The sequence below is a fragment of the Hemiscyllium ocellatum genome, chromosome 31 (genome assembly GCF_020745735.1).
Source record: "Hemiscyllium ocellatum isolate sHemOce1 chromosome 31, sHemOce1.pat.X.cur, whole genome shotgun sequence".
NCBI classification, from domain to species: Eukaryota; Metazoa; Chordata; class Chondrichthyes; order Orectolobiformes; family Hemiscylliidae; genus Hemiscyllium; species Hemiscyllium ocellatum.
Window position 1 is genome coordinate 9,635,803 of NC_083431.1, and position 22,122 is coordinate 9,657,924.

Below are 22,122 nucleotides of genomic sequence, written 5' to 3' on the forward strand. Positions count from 1 at the left end.
ATCCCTGAACACTGTGGGGAATTTTGTATGGCCGATTCACCGAACTTGCACATCTTTGGATTGTGGGAGGAAACCAAAGCACCCGGAGAAAACCCAAATAAGTAGGTCGGCATAGACTCGATGGGCCGTAGGGTCTCTTCTGTGCTAGATGACATTACGGGTGGCCGTGCCTTCAGCTGCCCTGGGGCCCTAAATTCTGGAGTTCTACCCTGATCTCTCTCTCTCTCTCTCTCTCTCTCTCTTCCTTTAAGACAGTCCCTGAAACCAATCTCTATGACTAAGCTATCTCACCTCTCCTGATGTCTTCACCTATGGTTTGGAGCCCTACCTCTTTGCTGAAGTCTATCTGAAGTGCCTTGGGAGGGGTACCACATGGGAGGTGAAATATTATTGAATGCAGGGAGATGCAGGAAACATTCTCCCTTTGACAAGCAAATGTTTGTGTCTCCTTTCACAATCAGACCGCAATGGATTGGCTATCCATTTGAAGTTAAGACAGACTCAATTTAACAGCAGGTTGCCCACAGCAACGTGGGTGACAACAGTGGAATGAGTCCTCCGCTCACATAGAGACCAAGATTAAAACTGAACGGACTCACTAATCCAGGCTGAAAAGCAATCTTTAGCTGCCTGGACTGGCGGAGCTCCATCCAACCTGCTCCCAATGTTGTGGTGACCTGCTGTGTCCTCCACTTGAGACGGGGAATTGAAAATTGCAGTTCCCTAGAGAGGTGGTAGAGTCAGAGCTGAACAGGAATATGAACCTTTGGAGGCAAGAGCAGTGTAACAAGCGACTGCTGAGGGAGACAAACCAGGCAAACAGACACTACACAGAGACTTGCATTAACATCTGATCAGATTATAACTGTAACATGGATGATCCACATCATTTATATTCATAACCCTTTAGAACACTCTATTCATAATTAAAAGAAGAAGCCCCATGAGGATCCCTAAATTGACAAAAATATTTTCAATTTCCCTTGCAACTTTGTGTACTCAATGAAAAAATAGAAACATTGCTGCCAATATTTTAGCAAATAAAGAAATACTGAATGGAGTAAAAGAACGGAGGGATCTCAGACTATAGATCATTAAAAGCAGCACTGCAAGTCAGAAGCACAATTATAAGGACAAACAACTGGGATTTAACACAACAATGTGGTAGTCATTGTAAGCTTGGACAGGGGAGATGTGGGCAGAAAATTTCTTCTTGTGAGAGAATCCAGAAGTAGGAGCCACAGATGAAAAGATTGCACCTAATAAATCCAATTGGTAATTAAGGGAAAATTGTTTTTACTCAGAGGGTGGTGTGAATGTGAAGCTCACTGCCATGGGAGGTGATTGAGACAAACATAGAGTCATAGAGATGTACAGCAAAGAAACTGATCCTTCAGTCCAACTCTGGTCCATGCCGACCAGATATTCCAACCTAATCTAGTCCCACCTGCCAGCATCCAGCCCATATCCCTCCAAACCCTTCCCATTCATATACCCATCCAAATGCCTCTTAATTGTTGCAATTGTACCATCCTCCACCACTTCCTCTGGCAGCTCATTCCACAAACGCACCACACTCTGTGTGAAAAAGTTGCCCCTTAGGTCTCTTTTATCTCTTTCCTCTCTCACCCTAAACCTATGCCCTCTTGTTCTGGACTACCCTACCCCAGGAAAAAGACCATGTCTATTTACCCTATCCATGCTCCTCATGATTTTATAAACCTCTATAATATCACCCCGCAGCCTCTGACACTCCAGGGAAAACAGCCCCAGCGTATTCAACCTCTCCCTGTAGCTCAAACCCTCCAACCCTGGAAACATCCTTCGAAATCTTTTCTGAGCCCTTTTCAGTTTCACAACACCCTTCTGATAGGAAGGAGACCAAAATTACACACTATTCCAACAGTGGCCTAACCAACGTCCTGTACAGCCGCAACATGACCTCTTAACTCCTGTACTCAATACTCTGACCAATAAAGAAAGTATACCAAATGCCTTCTTCACTATCTATCTACCTGTGACTCCACTTTCAAGGAGCTATGAACCTGCACTCCAAGGTCTCTTTGTTCAGCAACACTCCCTCGGACCTTACCATTACGTGTATAAGTCCTGTTAAGATTTGCTTTCCCAAAATGCTGCACCTCACATTTATCTAAATTAATCTTTATCTGCCACTCCTCAGCCCATTGGCCCATCTGATCAAGATCCTGTTGTAATCTGAGGTAACCTTCTTGGCTGTCCAGTACACCTCCAATTTTGGTGTCATCTGCAAACTTACTAACTGTACCTCTTATGCTCACATTCAAATCATTTATATAAATGATGAAAAGTAGAGGATCCAGCACCAATCCTTGTGGCACTCCACTGGTCACAGGCCTCCAGTCTGAAAAATAATCCTCCACCACCACCATCTGAAGGCTTAAGGAGAGATAGCAGAGTTCGGGCCAAGATGTGATCAGCCATGATTGTGTTAAATAGTGAGCTGCAATTACTCCACACAGGCTGGTATCCTGGAAACAAGTCACCCTACACTTACACATGGAGAGTCCTTGACACTAATCCAGCTCTCTCAGAGTGAGCAGCACCTCTGACACTCATATTTATATCTGTCAACTAGGGCTCCATGATTGGGCCAGATTAACAGCCCTAATTGGGGAACTCATATTCTATGAGGTCCACTTGGCTGACCTCATTACAATCATTACACAGTAGACCCAAGGGGCTGACTGAGCTACTCCAACTCCTAGATTGGAGTTAAAATATTGATCTGCTATGATTGAACTGAATGGTGGAACAGGGTTGAAAGGCTGATTGGCTTCCTCCAACTCCCCTATTTCATGCAACAAGAGGCATGTGCTGTTGCCAGTCCTGGCAAGTTCTTTTGGGTTCCTAAAAAGCCCTCTCTGAAGCTGCCACAAAAGAAGGCAGTGAATTCAGAGACCAGTCCACCGTCTATTCCACACTATCAGGGAGGCTTTGCAGTATCTTCCTGTGAGTTGGTTGCTCTGGTAGCATCAACCCTTTTACAGTTTGACAGCTGAGATCAACCTCTCTACAGTAATAAAGCCAGCGATTAATAATCCCACAGATCTGCTCGTGAAGGTCTTTCTCCACTTGCAATATGTCTTCCCCTGTCAACTTCAGATATATGGGAACACCACCCTCTGCAAGTTCCCCTCCAGGCCACTCCCCATCTTGACTTGGCAATATATTGCCATTCCTTCACTGTCACTAGGTCAAAATCCTAGAATTCCCTCCCATTGTGGGTCTACCCATAGCATATGGACTGCAGTGGTTCAAGGTGGCAGCTTACCACCACTTTCTCAAGGCAACTGGGGACGGACAATAAGTGCTGGCCCAGCCAGCAACACCCACATCCCACAAGTGAATAACTAATGTGGGCGGCACGGTGGCACAGTGATTAGCACTGCTGCCTCACAGCGCCTGAGACCCGGGTTCAATTCCCGACTCAGGCGACTGACTGTGTGGAGTTTGCACGTTCTCCCCGTGTCTGCGTGGGTTTCCTCCGGGTGCTCCGGTTTCCTCCCACAGTCCAAAGATGTGCGGGTCAGGTGAATTGGCCATGCTAAATTGCCCGTTGTGTTAGGTAAGGGGTAAATGTAGGGGTATGGGTGGGTTGCGCTTCGGTGGGTCGGTGTGGACTTGTTGGGCCGAAGGGCCTATTTCCACACTGTAAGTAATCTAATCTAATGTCCATTCCTTCTCCAAACTATTTCGAATGCATGGATGAGTTGAAGTCCTGCATGATTTCTTTCTCCCCAGTTGGACCTGGGTTAGGGTGACTAATAAAAGTCATATTGGACTTGAAAGTTTAACTCTGTTTCTCTCTCCATGGACCTGCTTAGTCTCTCCAGTACTTTCTGCTTCCATTTCAGGCTTCCTGCATCCGTAGTGTTTTATTTTTATCCAGTAAGGCAGACCTTAGACCCTTTAATGGAATCATGGCTGGTTACCAGCTCTTCGTCATGATGCTGAGAGGTCCATTTCAAGCTTTTAACTTGCCTGGGCCCCTTCGCTAGCAGATCGGAAGTTGAGGAGACTGTGCAGTTGAGTGGCTGAGCCTGAGGAAATTCCTTTCACCACCAAGCTCAAGCTGATGATCCAAATGGAAACTGCTGACCTTTAGACAGTGGAGATAGCATACGATAACAAAAATGAAAGATCCCAGCCACAGCTTTCAAGGCTGTGATCCAGGCTTAAACTTTAGACATGTAGATAACAGCAGCATATAGAATTGAAATTGCTCAGTCAGGTTTCCTGGTCAATACTTACCACTCATAAAATCACTGCTATGCAGAAGCAGGCCATTCAGCCCAACAACTCCACACTAACCCTCCAAAGAGCATCCCACCCAGACCCACCCACCCGTCTTATCCCTGCATTTCCCATGGCCAACCCAGTTACCTCGTTCATCTCTGGACACTAGGGGGCAATTTTAGCATGACTAATCCACCTACCTTGCACATCCCTGAACTATGGGAGGAAACCCATGCATACACAGGGAGAATGTGTAATCTCCAAACAGACAGCCACCTGAGGGTGGAATTAAACCCAGGTCTATGGTACTGTGAGGCAGCAGTGTTAACCACTAACCTACTGTGCCACCATCTTTAAGAAGCAACTTATCTGGTGTAAGGGTAGTGCCTTATTATTTAGTGTTTTTTTTCAGAACAGTGGACTGAAATGAGAAGGAGCAATTATAAACATGCAAAACAGAAATTGTTGGAGGAACTCAGTAGGTCAGACAGCATCTGCAAATAGAAAACAAAGTTAACGCTTCAAATTCAGTGACCCTTCTTCAGAACTATTTTGGCCTGTGTTTGAAAAAGTGACTGCATCTTGGAGCAAATAACTGTATATCCATGATTGTGTAAATAATTGTGTGAACAATGAATAATTGAGGTGAAGTTGGAGATGATTTGGAGCTGAGTGGGGAGTACAAATATAGCTCTTGTTGGTAACATAAAGCGGATCAGTCTATGGACTTGTGATCAGTTATTAATTACCTTTTCCCCACCAAAAATTGTATGATTGGTTCCCAGGTAACTGGGCAGATTGGTGCTTGGAGCAAGTTACAGAAAGAGAGAAAACGATTCAGTTCTTCCCCAGCTCAGGAGTCGTCTCTCTGTTCTCTACAATCAAAACCTGAAGAAAACCAATTCACTTATCATTGCTGAGGCAATTGTTGCTTTGAACTGATGGATCAGAGACATGGTATAAGGGAACCGACCACCTTGTGTCTTTTGCCAACCATTGGAAACAACTGGAGAAAAACGACTGAAGCAACATGCTGGCCAGGAGAGGAGTCATAAAGATCATCTCAACAACAGAACCTGGTAGAAAGAATACTGACCAGTCTTCCCAGTTTTTCAATTCTGTTCATAACCTCTTTTCCTCTGTTTGTTTGTCTGTGCGTGTGTGTGAAAGGGTGAGTTTATAAGGGGATTAGTGTTTTAATTAGTAGTGTTTTATGCTGATAGCTTATAACTGTTTACCTGTAGCTAGAGTCAAATTACTTTTAGTGGATACTAATTATTTTTAGAACAATAATTTGGTCTATGCTTTCTATCAAGTTGAGTCTGAAAGTCTGGTAGTTTGGTGAACTTTATATACTTCATTAAATCTTAAACTTTTGAGAATATAGGGGCACAATTTCCACCATGTTACTCAGTGAATCATAACACGGGTCATTATAGCATTTCTGGTTGTGAGTTTGTAGTATGCCTAAATTAGCACTTGCATTTCCTACCTCAAAATAATCACTACACTTGCAAAGTAACTTGGCTGTAAAATGCTTTGGGATACTTTAGACTTGATGTAAAGCACTACATTATTGCAGAGTCATAGAGATGTATAGTTTGGAAACAGACCCTTCGGTCCAACTTGTCCATGCCAGCCAGATATCCCAACCCAATCTAGTCCCACCTGCCAGCACCCGGCCCATATCCCTCCAAACCCTTCCTATTCATATACCCATCCAAATACCTCTTAAATGTTGCAGTTGTACCAGCCTCCACCACTTCCTCTGGCAGCTCATTCCATACACGTACCAACCTCTGCTTGAAAAAATTGTCCCTTGGGTCTCTTTTCTATCTTTCCCCTTTCACCCTAAACCTTTGTCTTAGCAAGTTTTGAGAAGATTTGAAGCTCAGGTTGAGGTTCTGGATGTAGGTTTGCTCGCTGGAAGGTTTATTTCCAGACATTTCATTACCCTACTAGGTAACATCTTCAGTGGGCCTCTGGCGAAGCACTGCTGATAATTCCTGCTTTCTATTTATATGTTTGGGTTTCTTTGGGTTTGTGATGTAATTTCCTGTGGTGATGTCATTTCCTGTGGTGAAGTCACTTCCTGTTTTTTCTCAGGAGTGGTAGATGGGGTCTAACTCGATGTGTTTGTTGATAAAGTTCCAGTTGGAATGCCATGCTTCTAGGAATTCTCATACTTGTCTTTGTTTGGCTTGTTCTAGGATGGATGTGTTGTCCCAATCGAAGTGGTGTCCTTCCTCATCCATATGTAAGGATACTAGTGAGAGAGGGTCACGTCTTTTTGTGGCTAGTTGGTGTTCATGTATCCTGGTGGCTAGTTTTCTGCCTGTTTGTCCAATGTAGTTTTAGTTACAGTCCTTGCACAGTATTTTGTAAACTATGCCCTCTAGTTCTGGACTCTCCCCACCCCAGGGAAAAGATCTTGTCTATCTACCCTATCCATGCCCCTCATGATTTTATAAACCTCTATAAGGTCACCCCTCAGCCTCCAATGCTCCAGGGAAAACAGTCCCAGTTCACTCAGCCTCTCCCTGTAGCTCAAATCCTCCAACCCTGGCAACATCCTTGTAAATCTTTTCTGAACCTTTTCAAGTTTCACAACATCCTTCTGATAGGAAGGAGACACCAGAATTGCACACAGTATTTCAACAGTGGCCGAGCCACACTTTCTCTTACCTTACAATTTCTTCCACATATTATTACATGCCCAGGAGTTAAAACCACAAAGAGCATCTAGTGAATAGTTACTGTAATCATATACCATTTATCTGACCATTATTTAATAAAGATGGGCTAAGCTTTTGATTATATCATGGACAGAGGCATTTCATATCAGTGCTTTTACACATTCAGTGCAAAGAAACTCACAGTGCAATCTCAACACTGAACAGAGGGATGTGATTCAAATGAAAATCCCAGAGAACGGATGCAACATGTCCTCCTACCCAGTCATCTCTATCACGACATCCCTCCGGACACCCTGCACACTTTTACTGCTGGCTACCCTCTGCTGTTTAATAACAAGGAGTCAATTAGCTCAGTTGTCTGGGCAGTTGGTGAATGATGTCAACAGCATGGATCCAATTCCCACACGGGCTGAGGTTATCATGAAGGACTCTCCTTCTCAAACTCTCCCCATGCCTGAGTTGTGCTGACCCTCAGGTTAAACCACCACCAATTGTCTCTCTTTAACAGGAGAGTGACCCTATGGCCCAGCAACTATAGAGACTTCACTTTTGCTCAAAAACAGAACCTTTACTTATCTTGGTCCCACACTCTGGAAACACCTTCTCTAAACCAATTATTGTTGTGCCATGAAATATCTTAATGGTATCCTCTGATACTGAGCGGTGAGGAAAACTTGCATTCATATAGCACTGTTCACAGTCTCTGATGTCTCAAAGGAATCCATGGCCATCAAAGAACTTTTAAACATAGCTACCTTTTACTACTTTTATTCTTTCATAGGTGCCAGGCTTTCTTCCAACCCTAATTGTCCTCAGACTGAGTGGTTTGCTGAACCATTTCAGGGGCTGTTAATAGTCAGCTATATCACTGTGGGTCTGCAGTCACATGTAGACCAGACCAGGTAAAGACAGTGGATGTCCTTCTCTAAAAGAAGGGCTGGGTGGTTTCCATGACAATCAGTGATGGGTTCATAGCCACCTTTCCTAGAACTGACTTTCAATTCAAGATTTTTATGAACTGAATTTGAATTCCAATAGTTACAATGGTGGGAGATGAATCATTTAACATAGGTCTGGATCTCTAAGGAACATTAACACTGTGCCATCATCTTCCCATAGTCTCTGGTGTGATCTGAAAGCCATCAGCCAATTTTTACACAGTAAACTCTCGCACACAGCAACGTCAAACTACCCAAAAGCTGACAGTGCTGAAAACTAGACATTTTAATAATATAGGCGAAAGTGAGGACTGCAGATGCTGGAGATTAGAGTTGAGAATGTGGTGCTGGAAAAGCACAGCAGATCAGGCAGCATCCGAGGAGCAGGAAAATTGATGTTTCAGGCAAAAGCCCTTCATCAGGAATGTACGGAGGACAAGGGATTGTTTATACTCAACAGGAATAGGAAGGAAGATTGGCCAACAGACTGTTAAAGAGGAATGGTTTAACAACAACAACATGGCTCAGTGCAGACTCAGTGGGCTGAATGGCCTCTCTCCACAATGTAAGGATTCTATTCAATGATTCATATCGTGTCTTTAACAGTGTAAAATTTCCTGAGCTATCTGGATGGGTGTATGAATAGGAAGGGTTTGGAGGGATATGGGCAGGTTGCTGGCAGGTGGGACTAGATTAGGTTGGGATATCTGGTCGGCATGGACGGGTTGGACCGAAGGGCCTGTTTCCATGCTGTACATCTCTATGACTCTATTGCACAGCACATTATCAACCAAGATTTTGAATCCTAAAGAAGGAGACAAGTAAGGAAAAGGTTGGACCAAGAGGGTATATTTTACAGTAGGTATGTTTGAAGCAGACTCTTGAAGGAGGTGAGAGAGGTGGAACATCGGATAGAGCAGCACATGAAGGACTCATTCCTGATGAAGGACTTTTGCCCGAAACATCAATTTTCTTGCTCCTTGGATGCTGCCTGACCTGCTGTGCTTTTCCAGCACCACACTCTCAATTTTAATAATGTGCCACTCTCCAATTTTAATTCATTAAAGCGAACCAGGCCGCCTGGGTCTGGAGCTGCATTGGCATGTTGTTATTGCCTTTGCCACTTCATGTGCTGCTCTATCCGATGTTCCACCTCTCTCACCTCCTTCGAGAGTCTGCTTAAAACATACCTACTGTAAAATATACCCTCTTTGTCCAACCTTTTCCTTATTCGTCTCCTTCTTTAGGATTCAAAATCTTGGTTGATAATGTGCCTGTGCAATAGAGTCATAGAGATGTACAGCATGGAAACAGGCCCTTCGGTCCAACCTGTCCATGCCGACCAGATATCCCAACCCAATCTAGTCCCACCTGCCCAGCACCCGGCCCATATCCCTCCAAACCCTTCCTATTCATATACCCATCCAGATAGCTCAGGAAATTTTACACTGTTAAAGACACTACATAAATCATAGAATAGAATCTTTACATTGTGGAGAGAGGCCATTCAGCCCACTGAGTCTGCACTGAGCCATGTTGTTGTTGTTAAACCATTCCTCTTTAACAGTCTGTTGGCCAATCTTCCTTCCTATTCCTGTAGAGTATAAACAATCCCTTGTCCTCCACCCTCCCCAGCCCAACTGGGATGTTTGCTACCAAGACCATGTGTAGGTTTATATTACTGAAGTGGATTTTGGCAACCCATTCCTGTTCCACCACCAGATGTCCCTAGCTAATGTTTTACAACCACTGCCCTTGTGTAGTTACGTAGTTACAAGGTCTGGACAACTAAGCTCACCAATATTTAGTGTAAATCTTGAGTCTATTTAATTTGTTATTCGTCATGCAGCAGTTAGCAAGCTCCGGTTTGGAGGCAGGAGATGCAAGCTCACAATCCAGTCACCATCGATCCAATCACTGTTTCCAGGTAACAGTAATTCTATATTTAAAACAATGATTGTTAAACCCGAGAGCTGAGAACACAACAACAACTTACACTTACATAACACCCTTAAAGTTATATAAGGGTTCAAGGCATTCCACAGGAGCATTCCAAAACAAAATAGACTACAAATCACACACAGAGATCTTAGATAAAACTGCCAAAAGCCTGGGAAAGGAGGTTGTGGTTAAGGAATGCCTTAAAGGTGGCAAGCATGGAAGAGAAATGGAGATGTGTAGGGAAGGAATTTTAGAGCATATTCAATTAAAGGTGTGGTCACCAATGATTGAGTTATCCAACTGGGAGATGGAATTAGCAAGGAACAGATATGTCAGAGGATTATGGGGAGTATAAAGATGATGTGATTGAGTTTTTTGGGAGGAGTAGGGAGAAGAGAGAACATCGGTAGACTTGGAAACAAGCATAAGAATTTTAAAGGCAAGATATTGCATTTTCAGGCACCAGTGTATACAAGGCTGACAGGTGAATGGCACTAGCTGTAGGTTAAGACACACGTGGCAGAGTCTGGATCATCTCAAGTGTTACAAAGGGTAAATATGGGAAACCAGTCAGGAACACATTGGAATGGTCAAACCTAAAATTAGCAGAAGCGTAAGTGAGAATTTCAGCAGCAGATGAGCTGATAATACTGAGCGTCAAAGTACTGTAGTGACATCACCAAGATGAAGCAGGTGGTCAGAGGCATGACACAAGTATATGGTCAGAGGCATGACACAAGTATATGGTCAGAAACCCACCTGACAAATACGATACAAAGATTCATAGAATCTCTACACTGTGGAAAGAGGCCATTTAGCTCGTCGTGTCTATATTGACCCACTGAAAAACATTCCACTCACACTTAGCACCCCTGCTTATAGCCCCACATTCCCCATGGCAAATCCAACTAACCTGCACACTATGGGCAATTTTAGCACAGCCAACCCACACATCTTTGGATCAATGGGAGGAAACTGAAACATTCAGCAGAAATCCAGACAGAACACATGAACTGCACATGGACAGTTGCCCCAGGCTGGAATTGAACCAGATCCCCAGTGCTGATGAGGCAGTAATGCTAACCACTTAGCTACCGTGCCACCCAGGCTGTGAGCAATCTGGTGCTTATCAGAGGGATGGAGTCAGTGGTTAGGAAAGGAATTTGGAGTAAGGAACAGAAATAGTGGGTTCAGTCTTCTGAACAGTTACTTTTGGAGGATACTAGGTGTCAGGTAAGCAAGTGATATCTTAGCAACAGTAATGGGCTGAAGAGAAATACTAGTTAGGAAGTGCTGGGTGCCAACAGTGTATGTGTGAAAACCAATATTGTGTTTTTGAGTGATGTCACCGAGGTGAAGCATGTAGATGAGACACAGAAGGAGGCCAAAGACAGATTCTTGGAGATAGAAGAAGTAAAGAAAAGGGAGTGGAAAGAGAAGCCATTGTCAGTGAGACTCTGAATATGATTAAATCAATAAGACTGGAACTATGTGAGTACAGTCCCACCTAGCAGGATGGTCGTGGAGGGGTAATATAGGTGGATAGTGTGGTCAACTACATCAAAGGCTGCAGGCAGGTCATGCGGTTGACCTTTGTCACAATCACTCAGATGGGGTAATGACTTTGATTAGGATTGCTGCACTACTGTGGCTGGGGCAAAAACCGTATTGGATGGATTCAAACACCTGATTGGATGTATTCCTGGGAGACGATTTGGAAAGTGACACTGCATTTGAAGGCTTTGCAGAGGAAAACAAAGTTGGAGTTGAAATGATACTTCGAAAGAATGTTGGTGTCAAGGGTTTTCTTTGAGGAGACAAGGTGATGCTGATAGATTTAAAACAGAGGGGGACAACACCCGAAGAAAGAGAACTATTAATAATTTTGGCCAGCATGGGAACTAGGAGGGGATCTTTACTGGTCAACAATTTAATGGGAATAAGATTGAGGGAGTGTGAAATGGATCTCATGGACAAGTGAGCTCACAGAAGGCATGAGGGAAGATGGGAGAGAAACTACAGAAAGAAGGATGCAACTTGAGCAATAGGACAGTATTGAGGGGAAGTAAAGGTCTGTCCATGTGTGATAATGAGAGTGACATGACAGAGGCAACCGATTGGGTTGATTTGCGTTTGGTGACAAATAAATGCAAAAGTTTCTTGCATTTCTGGTTGGAGATGAAGGTGGAGGGGACCAGGCCAGAGGCAGATATGAAAAGGGTTTGCTTTCCAGATGATTGTTTCCGTGTTAGCAGATGTCAGCAGGATCTGATAGTGCCTAATGCACCTAGCCAGATTTGGTGATGGGTGGCTAAACCATATCCTTTCAATTCTGGGTCGTATGGATGTAAGGCAGTGATGAAGGAAATCGTGCAAGAGGGAAATGCCAGGGGACGAGACCATCAGAACTGGAGCAGAGGGTAGAACTGGGTGGAGGTAATTGCCTCGTGGTATTGTCACTGGTCTGTTAACCCAGAGACCAAGACATTGTCCTGGGGGCCCAGGTTCAAGTCCCACCATGACAGATGGTGGAATTTGAATTCAATAAGTATCTGGATTTAAGCGTCTAATGATGACCAATCCATTGCTGATTGCTGGAAAAACCATCTGGTTCATTTAATGCCCTTCAGGGAAGGAAACTGCTATCCTTACCCGGTGACTCCAGACCCCCGACAGCCCTCTGAGCAATTAGAGATGGGCAATAGTGCTGCCGAGTCAGACACACCCTCATTCCATGAATGAATAAAGGGAAAACGAATCAATAGTTGCAGAAATATTATGTGCGGAGGGCTGAAGCTACTGAGTTGCAATATTGAATGGGCAGTTGTAAGTGAACTGAGGGCTATTTTCATCCATGGATAGAGACAAATGGAGGGAGGCTTGGGACAAGTGCTTGGGATCTGGATAATGAGAGATCCAAACTACAAAAGGCAGTCTTATCAGTAATTGAAGACTTAGTGGGATGGCGATGTCAAAGTGAATACATGTTGGGGAGTTTGCGTGGAGAGAAAGATTTTGCAAGAATAATAGGGCAGTGAGAAGAAAGAACGATGAGATTAAAGTGAAAGTTGAAGATGAGAAGTTAATCAGTGCAGAAACTGAGGGGGTGAGTGAGGGGGAAGCAGTAGATGTGTTTTTCTTACACTTGGGAAGAAGAGAATGATGATATTGAATGAGAGGTTAGTGGGATAGATGAATGTTCAAATGATGTGAATGTGTCGGTGGAGTTTTGGCATAGGCTGGGCAGATCAGAACAAAGTGTGATTTGATAATAAGAACCACCCCACCCCAGTGATGGTCTTTACAGAGCAATGGTGGCACACACAGCTAGACAGGGTAACAGGGCAGGTATCACCACCCCTCAGCCACACTTCTGTTAAGACCATGAAGTCTACAACCAGAGCCTCATTCATAAGTGAAAGGCCAGTTTACATGAAGATATTGAGTCAGAGCTGACCTTCTGGCGGGAGGAGTGAATTAGACAGGATGCAAAATTCAGCTCTGAGAAGGGGAGGGGGGGGAAGCACAATGAGTAGGAAGGTCAATTGGAGTAGTGTGTCTGAATAAGACCATGAGAGAGTGCCTCGAAGGAAGTTGGATATTGTTTTTTTTTAACCAGTCTGTTCAGACATGTTGTGACACGGGTGAGATGGACAGGTGAGGTGTGAAGCTGGACCTTCTAGCTTACTGGTAGGGATGCTACCACAGCAGCTTAACAGCACCCAGAGGACAACTGTAGGGTTGCCCACAAGACAGTCAAGTTGGGAAATAGAGGAGCCCTGATGGGTTAGGGAAGGGAATTGGGAAAAGGAAGTATTTGAGAGGGGAACAAGTGAATGTAGATATGATAATCCAAGACAGGATCCTAGGAGGGATAAAGAGAAAGTAAGGGATGGGAGGTCAGTTATACAGCTGGACAAAATATGGAGAGTCTTGGAGCCCAGTGGTAGTGCCCCTGCCTTTGGACCACAAGAGCCTCCGCACTCTGTATCCTCCATATCTTTGATCTCCTGAGGCAATTCTCATGTTGATTTTGAAGGTCAGGAGGACCCCTGTTCTGGTACCACCTGCCCCAGGCCTGTCTGAGCAGTCCGGTTAAAGCAAACCCACAGAAATATGGGACTGGAACAGGTGGGTAGTCATGGAGGAGCCAAGGAGACAGTGAGGACCGCAGGTGAGGGAGAGTCCGAGTGGAAAAGTGTTTTGCTGGAAAAGCACAGCAGGTCAGGCAGCATCCGAGGAGCAGGAGAGTCGACGTTTCGGGGATATGCCCTTCATCAGGAATGTGGGGGGATGGGGGAGGGGGGGCGAAGGGGCTTAGAGATAATTAGGGGTGGTGGGGGGGAAGGTAGCTGGGAGGGCGGTGGGTAGATGGCAGGTGGGAGGTAACTGTGATAGTTCGGTGGGGATCCAGTCAACTTTCTCAACTTTACTCTCCATCACGAAAGCGCACAATTCCCGTTTCACAGGCGTACCCAATGCTGCCTCTGAACATGTCCCCGGGCAGATTTATTGAGGGCGTGGGGAAGTGGAGTGGGGGAATCCGCTAATATTTTATTTTGAATTCCCTCTGACAATGTTGCAGACCGCGCGGAATGTGCAAACTGCAGCCAGGTGGGAGGGAATGGGTTTGGATCTCTGTCTCTATTCATCCATCCTCTCAGTATCTCCATTTGGAATCACCTCTGTGTAATATCCCGGGGTGGGGGGGTTCTGACCGGGATCCCAGGCTAGGGACTGGGAGGGAGGGGGGAGACTGTGCCGGGTAGAGGGGAAGTGCGCTGCTGTCTTTTTGAAATCAGACCAGCCCGTTTCCCCTCCTTATAAGGGAAAGCGTGTAATTCTCCCCTATACCCGGCGTCGATTACACGTCAGTCCACATCCCCCCTCCCTCTCTCCCTCCCCTCCAACACACTTTTTTTTCCCAGGCTGAATTAAGCAGTTCAACATTGCACACTGGCTTTGTAACCACTACAACGTCTATGTCCGACCGCTTGTAGTCTAATTTACCCACTTCCTCCTCACCCCCAAAAAACTACACTGAAATTGGGCTGCTTTTATTCTCTCCATCTCTCTCTCTCTCTCTCTGAAACGACAACTCCTCCCCATTTCCCCCCCTCTTCTCCTCCTCTTCCCTCCTTCCCGGGGTCTGATAGAATACCCCTCCGTACCTTCTCTCTCTCTCTCCCACCCCCCACCCCACCCCAAGCCCCTACAATCGCCACCACCACCGGGTCACAGACTCTCTGTGAGCCGGGCTTGGTGTGTCTCCTGTCGGCTTCAGCCGCTCTCTCTCTCTCTCTCTCTCTGTGTCTTGCTGCCTCTCTCTCTCTTTCTCTTTCTTTATTTAACACTCTCAGGATGCAAAAGACCTGGTTCAGGATCTCTGTGAAGCAGCCGACAGCCCGCTTCCCTCTGCCGGATCGGTGCTAAATTCGAGGAGATTTATTCTGTGAACTGCCAACTTTTCTCGCGGCTGGTCAGGGGAGGAAAATGAGCAGGAAAGGTAAGTTTTATTTTGTCGTTTGTGCGTGTGTTTTTTTGCTGTTGAAATCTGAATTTGAAATGGAGTGTTCTGTGTTTTGTTTTGCAGTCACTAATTTTCCCACCTTATTTTTCCTATATCGACCTGGGATTCAATGCATAAAATATTCACTGATACGTAACATTTATTAAATATTGCAAGAATCGCCGCAGTGCGAGTTTTTTTTTGGATGCACGGAATTTATTTTCAATCTGGTTCAGTCACAGATTGCGGACTTTCGATATAAGTTTTCGGTCTGTTTGAGAACATGGTTTGCAAGCTGTTAATTGACAGCACCCTGAAACTATCGGGTTTTTTTTGTAATTTAGATTGGATGGTCTTTCCTAAAAAACAAGTCACTGTGTGGATTTTCTTTCCTCGCTCAAACGGATTTATCTCTCTCGTTGCATTTTAAGGGTCAAATCAGCTATGTTGGCGGATTTGATATTTTGTAAAAAAAATTGGCACCTTTTCATTTTCCATTTTCTCTCAGTCTCTTCGCCCGAGAATATATGGCGTGGATTCAGCCGCTAGGAGATGACTGGAGAGTCAATGCTGAAGCTGTTATTTTAATATTTATGTCTGTGTGTGTTTATATATAGCTCGTCGTTATGTGACATCTGGTTCACTTTTTTAACAGAGGAAGAGGAGGAAGGGGGTTAAAATAAATAATTCAATTTCTAACTCCCAAGTCACCTCCCCTCCCTATTCCGAACCAAGGTGTCATCTACCTATCAGTGTGCGAGAGCGTGTGCTTAAATGTTACCATAATGTAGCTGTGTTGATGTTGCTGGTCGCCTGGAATTCTCGAGCTCTGATCTAGCATCTCTCTCTGGATATTGAGCGCCTTCAGTGGTCGTAACTAAAAGGGAGGGGGGAGGTTAGACAGATATGAGAGTTGGGTTTGCATGGGGGAGGGGGGGCGATGCTGTTTATCATCTGCCCACCCCTCCCCCCCACCAAAAAAGGCCGCTCAGAAAACAGATTGCAACCCTGTCAAAAACAAATTTGTCCGCAGACATCAACAATGTATGTTTATGTTTGGAATGTCCGATTAACCCAAATAACCGCCGCATGAAAGTGCTGACCATCCAAGCATTACCTCCCTGACCCGTGTGGTCAGGGGTGGAGAGTGAGCAGTACACCCTTCGCATGTGTTAACTATGCAAATAAAAAAGTTCAACGGAGGCTTCACTTAAACATTGGCAGCATCAGTCCAAAAATAAAATATAAAGAATTGCGGACGCTCAAGATGTGAAAAAAAAGAATCGCCGGACTAACTCAACGGGTCTGTGCAGAGAGAAACTGAGTTAACGTTTCAGGTTCCAGTGACCCAGACCTGCTGAATTTTTCCAGCAATTTCTGGCTTTGTTTTCAGTGTAAGTTGCTGTACCAGGTGAATAGCTTTGCTGCAGTTCCTCAGTGTCAGTCCAGGTCGTCGGGAATAATTCAGTCCCCTCAGTTTTACCTGTGCTTTGGGATAGCGGTTTATGGATGTGCGTGTGTGTACCTATGTAGGTCATCTTAAAACGCAACATTATACTTAACACTATCGCAGCCCCACCCTCCCAACTAAAAATGATTTCTTCTAATCGATTATGAAAATACTTTTGAGTATCGATTAATGATCGATTTATTCAGAGACAATTTATAAACACACACTCACACACAAAGCGCTGGAGGGCATCTGTGGAGAGAGACCCAGAGTTTAGGATTGGGCTCCACTTTCTCAGCGAGCTCGGGTTCGAAGCTAAACCGGACTTTGGCTGCAAGATCTGACCGCAGGTGCTGAGGCGTCAAGGGAGGTGTTCAATCGGAGCCAGCCGGTCTGTAAAGCAAAGATCTGGAGGTGGGAATTAACCTGGTCACTCTCCCCCGCTACCCCTCCACTCCCCAAAGCGGCTCCGCTTTAGTTGAGATTTATTTGAGACAGGTTTATATCCTTGTGCTTATCTGTAGTAGCTGATTCCTCACACGTTTGTCAAAAAAAAATGTGATTTTATACTGTAATTTGATTTTTAAAAAAATATACATACACCTCTATACCCTGGCTGCAGTTTTTAAACGTTCGACAGTGTAAAACCAGGGAGAATACAGTGCTCTGGTCAAAAGTAAATCTTGATAGTGACAGCGGAGTAAATATTGTTCTGTGTAAATCCAATACTGCAGACAGACCTTTCAGATGCTAACAGAGATATGGGCGAGGCCCATTTATCAGACCGAAGCTCAGTGTTCCCTAACGGCGTCTAAAACTGCAGTTTTAACAAAACCCCATGGATTGTCACGAAGTGAATCTGAAACAATCGACAATCTGTATAAATACCACAAATTTGAAACTGTTAGAAAATTAGGAGCCGTGTTTCATACTGACGGCCTTTGGGTGGGAAGGCAGTGAAGGGGCAGTGTCCAATGTTTGGTCAGATCCTGGTCAGCGGGAGAAGGTGCCTGTCTGTGAGACTCCAAGGCGGTGCCCTGAGCCCTGTGCTGATGTAAACTCCACACAGCCAAGTTCAGCTAGTTTACAGGACTCTTGGGCTTGCTGACTCTCACGAAATGCCTCTTTGTTCCTTGTCCAAGACCAGATAGATTTCTTTACGACCCACTGAAAGGTCTGGGGGAGTCAGAGTCATGACTGGGCGGTGGGCATTGCACACAGGAGTCAGAATGGCGATGCGGTGTTTTCTGTTGACACAAGATTGGGAAAGAAATGGCGCCAATAGACAGGACAAATCGGGCCATTGTACACTGAGAACTTTATTGGGTGGCCCAGTAATAGCGGATTGAATGTATTGGTTGGTGGGCTTTCTAGTATAAGAAATGGAAGTAACCGTCTGGCCCCTCAACCCTGCTCCATCGATGAAGACCAGTGGCTCCCATTTCCTCCAAATCCTTTAATATCCCCAAAATCCTTCACTCAATTTTGAATATTCCAATGACCAGGCTTCCTATGCGGTGAACATTTCAAAGACCCGCAACCCTTTGAGACAGAGGTCTCTGCTCTTCTCAAACCCATCCGAATGGCCCACTCCATCTTCGGAGACTGAGGCCCCCTTTTGTTTCCAATTCTCCGGCCTGGGGAGGAATCCTTCCAGCAACCCCCCTGTCAATCTCCTTACAAATGGCTGGTGCTTCAGTGAGATCACCTCCCATTCTTCTTGTTGGCAATGAGGTTGATAATGGGGCAAAATGTGTGTGAGGGGACAGTGAGATCGGGAGACACTGTGGGTGATTATAGGATTAGGAGGCTGTGAGATTGTGGGTGACAGTGGAATTGGGAGATTGTGGTTGACAGTGGAATTGGGAGATTGTGGGTGACAGTGGAATTGGGAGATTGTGGTTGACAGTGGAATTGGGAGATTGTGGGTGACAGTGGAATTGGGAGATTGTGGTTGACAGTGGAATTGGGAGATTGTGGGTGACAGTGGAATTGGGAGATTGTGGTTGACAGTGGAATTGGGAGATTGTGGGTGACAGTGGAATTGGGATACTGGGATGCCAGTGGGATTGGGAGATTGTGGGTGACAGTGGAGTGTGTGGTGTGAAAAAAATAGTGGGATGTGAGGAATGAATGAGACGGACGAAGTTATGTAATCATAGCGGGTGTACTGAATGATGGCGTATATTGGGAGACGGAGTACTAGAAGTGTTCAGATCATAGATGTAGAATCCATTAGGTAGAGTGTCATCATTCTGATATTTAGAAGCTATTAGATATTCTATAATGTAATAGGTGATGCAGAGTGGATTAAGTGGCGTGTAATGTTGCTGTTTATGGTGTAATGGAGACCAATCTGGCGCCGATGAGCTACATGTCACTCCCTCGAGTATCCCAGTTATGCCAACCCTGTGCCTAAATCCCTGTGCCCCGTTCCTAATCCCTCACTTACCTAGCCGAGTTTAGGATGCAGTGAAGGGCACTACATGCCATCGCTGCTGTCCCATTTCACGTGACACTTTGCAATCTCCTGAGAAGTAAACACAGAATTGAACGGTCGAAGCTTCAGGCTTCTTGCAATTTTATTTTATCTTAGATGGTTGTCAGTAAATGGCACATATTTTAGACTGTAGTGCGTGTGACTTTCCTAAACCTGATGTTGCCGCAGCTCTAGTTATGCTACGGCGTTTGCCGTCGGACCCTATACCATCGCTGTTAAACAGGCAGACCGGATTTATATAGAGAGGATACAAGATTTCGAAGGTTGAGTTTTAGTCAGTCACTTGGTGTTTATTGACCGCTCTGTCTTTCCTGGTATAGTTCATAACACGTGGTGGCAGTATCCATCCGAACCCAGCGCTGTGTTGACCCCTCTAGCCCAGAGATAGGACGCTGAGCTGTTCGCTCGAATCCGGCCAGCGCTGTATGTGTGTGTGTGTGAAAGACTGGGTTCCGCGCACCATGCACGGCCCTCAGGGTTAGTGCAGTTTAATGCAGAGATGAACAGGCAGGGTAGAATGATTCGGGCGGACAAGTTAGATGAGGTGGGGGCGGTAGGTGGTGGTTTCTTGGGTGTATGAGAGGGAGGGGGTGCGGGCATGGATCTGAAATTCAGCTATGGACAGAACTGGAACAGGTAATTTCAGATTGATTAATCTTCCCCGAGGAAGGAATGATTAATCTGAGGATGCCAGCAGAAGACAAGGGATAACAATAAATTTGAAATTTGCCATTCTTGTATTTGACCTGGTGAGGACAAGGGTTTGCACAGACTGTCCGTCTCTCTCTCTCTCTCCACTCAAAAAAAAATTCAACTGTATCTGGGATTTGTGTTGGTGTCACTAAGTCCCTGAGAGCAGGATGTGCCTTTTGAGATCAGGATCATAACGATTGCCAGAGGACAATGCGATCCTTCCCGAGGAACCCCGGACTGAATGGGGGCAGTTCCAGCGCACAATAGCCTGACACCTCTTCCCGTTGTGTGTCCGGGCAGATAGGAAAGAGGGTGGGGAGAACAGGGGGTGGGTGGGGGGAGGGGGAGTGGAGTTTACGTCGTGGAAAGGGTTAAGGAGTAGAGTCCAAACTGCCCCTCCCCCCAAATAAAGCCAACCTCCTGCAGAGACCCAGTTAACTGGTCAATTTCTGAAAGTGACTCGCTCTGGACAGAGAGAATCCGACCAGTGAGGGTGATGGGGGAGGGGAGGGGAGGGGAAGGGAGGGGGGAGTCATCAGCCCGTTCTCATCCAAGGGCTGGCTTTCCCTGAGTCTCCCTTTACCGCCTGTCCCCATCCCATCGAACACACACACACACCGAGAGCGGAACCAAGCGCTCACATGCTCTGTGTGTCTGTGTGTGTTGTGTGAGAGAGAGAGATAGAAACTGGGGCACAGAGGGTCCCTGGGGAATTTGGAAAATGCTGCCTGCACCCACCCCCTCTCCTCAGCGTCTATAGCTCTTCCAATCGAGTTGTGTACCGTTCTGTTAATGAACAGCCTCTCCACCTACCCTGGGGGCTGTGTTAAAACTCCGAGAGAAGGAGAGAGATTATGAACAGGTCCGGTTTCACTGCGAGACTAACAGCTGTGTGTGGATTTTTAAACAAGGTTTTGGGGCGGGCGGGGGATGTGAAGTGTCTATATAGTTTATTAAACCCGGTAAGTTCTATTAACGCAGCAACGTGTGACCAAGGCTGGTTGTGATTTCTGAACTGAGTGAGTGGCGGTAGGAGCGATAGCAATAGAATTTGTTTCTAACAAGGTCAGCGTACACAGCCAAGTCTGAGGGAGGACCACTCGAGGAACGGGGATGGTGCCTACATCATCTGCAGCTGTTTGAAGAATAACAACAAAAACACACACACCCCACCCCACCACCCCCCCACACACCCCACCCCACCACTCCCCCCCACACACACATCCCACCACCCCCACACACACACACACCCCACCCCCACACACACCCCACCCCACCCCCCCACACACACACACCCCACCCCACCCCCCCACACATCCCACCAACCCCCCCACACACACACCCCACCCCACCACCCCCACACACACACATCCCACCACCCCCCACACACACACACCACCCCACCACCACCCCCCCACACACACACACCCCACCCCACCACCCCCCCCACACACCCCACCCCACCACCCCCCCCACACACACACATCCCACCACCACCCACACACACACCCCACCCCCCCACACACACATCCTACCACCCCCCTCACACACACATCCTACCACCCCCCTCACACACACATCCTACCACCCCCCTCACACACACCACACCCACACACCCCCACACACACCCACACACCAACACACACCCACACACACCCCACCCCACCACCCCCCACACACACACATCCCACCACCCTCCACACACACCCCACCCCCCCCACACACACCACACACACCCCACCCCCCACACACACACCCCACTCCACCACCCCCACACACACACATCCCACCACCCTCCACACACACCCCACCCCCCCCACACACACACCACACACACCCCACCCCCCCACACACACACCCCCCACCCCCCCACACACACACCCCACCCCCCACACACACACCAATACACACCCCACCCCCACACACACCAACACACACCCCACCCCCCCACACACACCAACACACACCCCACCCCCACACACACTCACACATCCCACCCCCCCCACACACACACGTTCACACACCCACACACCCCCCACACACACACGTTCACACACCCACACACCCCCCACACATCACCCACACACCACACACACACATCACCCACACACCACACA

At 46.4% G+C, this 22,122-nt stretch overlaps 1 protein-coding gene across 1 annotated transcript in view; it reads left to right on the plus strand.

The window, feature by feature from the left end:
* Nucleotides 1–14,787: 14,787 nt before the first annotated feature.
* Nucleotides 14,788–22,122, plus strand: part of rtn4rl1b (reticulon 4 receptor-like 1b) — a 63,363-nt gene continuing 56,028 nt past the window's right edge. The window contains exon 1 of the mRNA XM_060848033.1: nt 14,788–15,359. Within this exon, the coding sequence (XP_060704016.1) occupies nt 15,347–15,359 (13 nt within the window). The 5' untranslated portion in view covers nt 14,788–15,346. The remainder of the gene's footprint in view (nt 15,360–22,122) is intronic.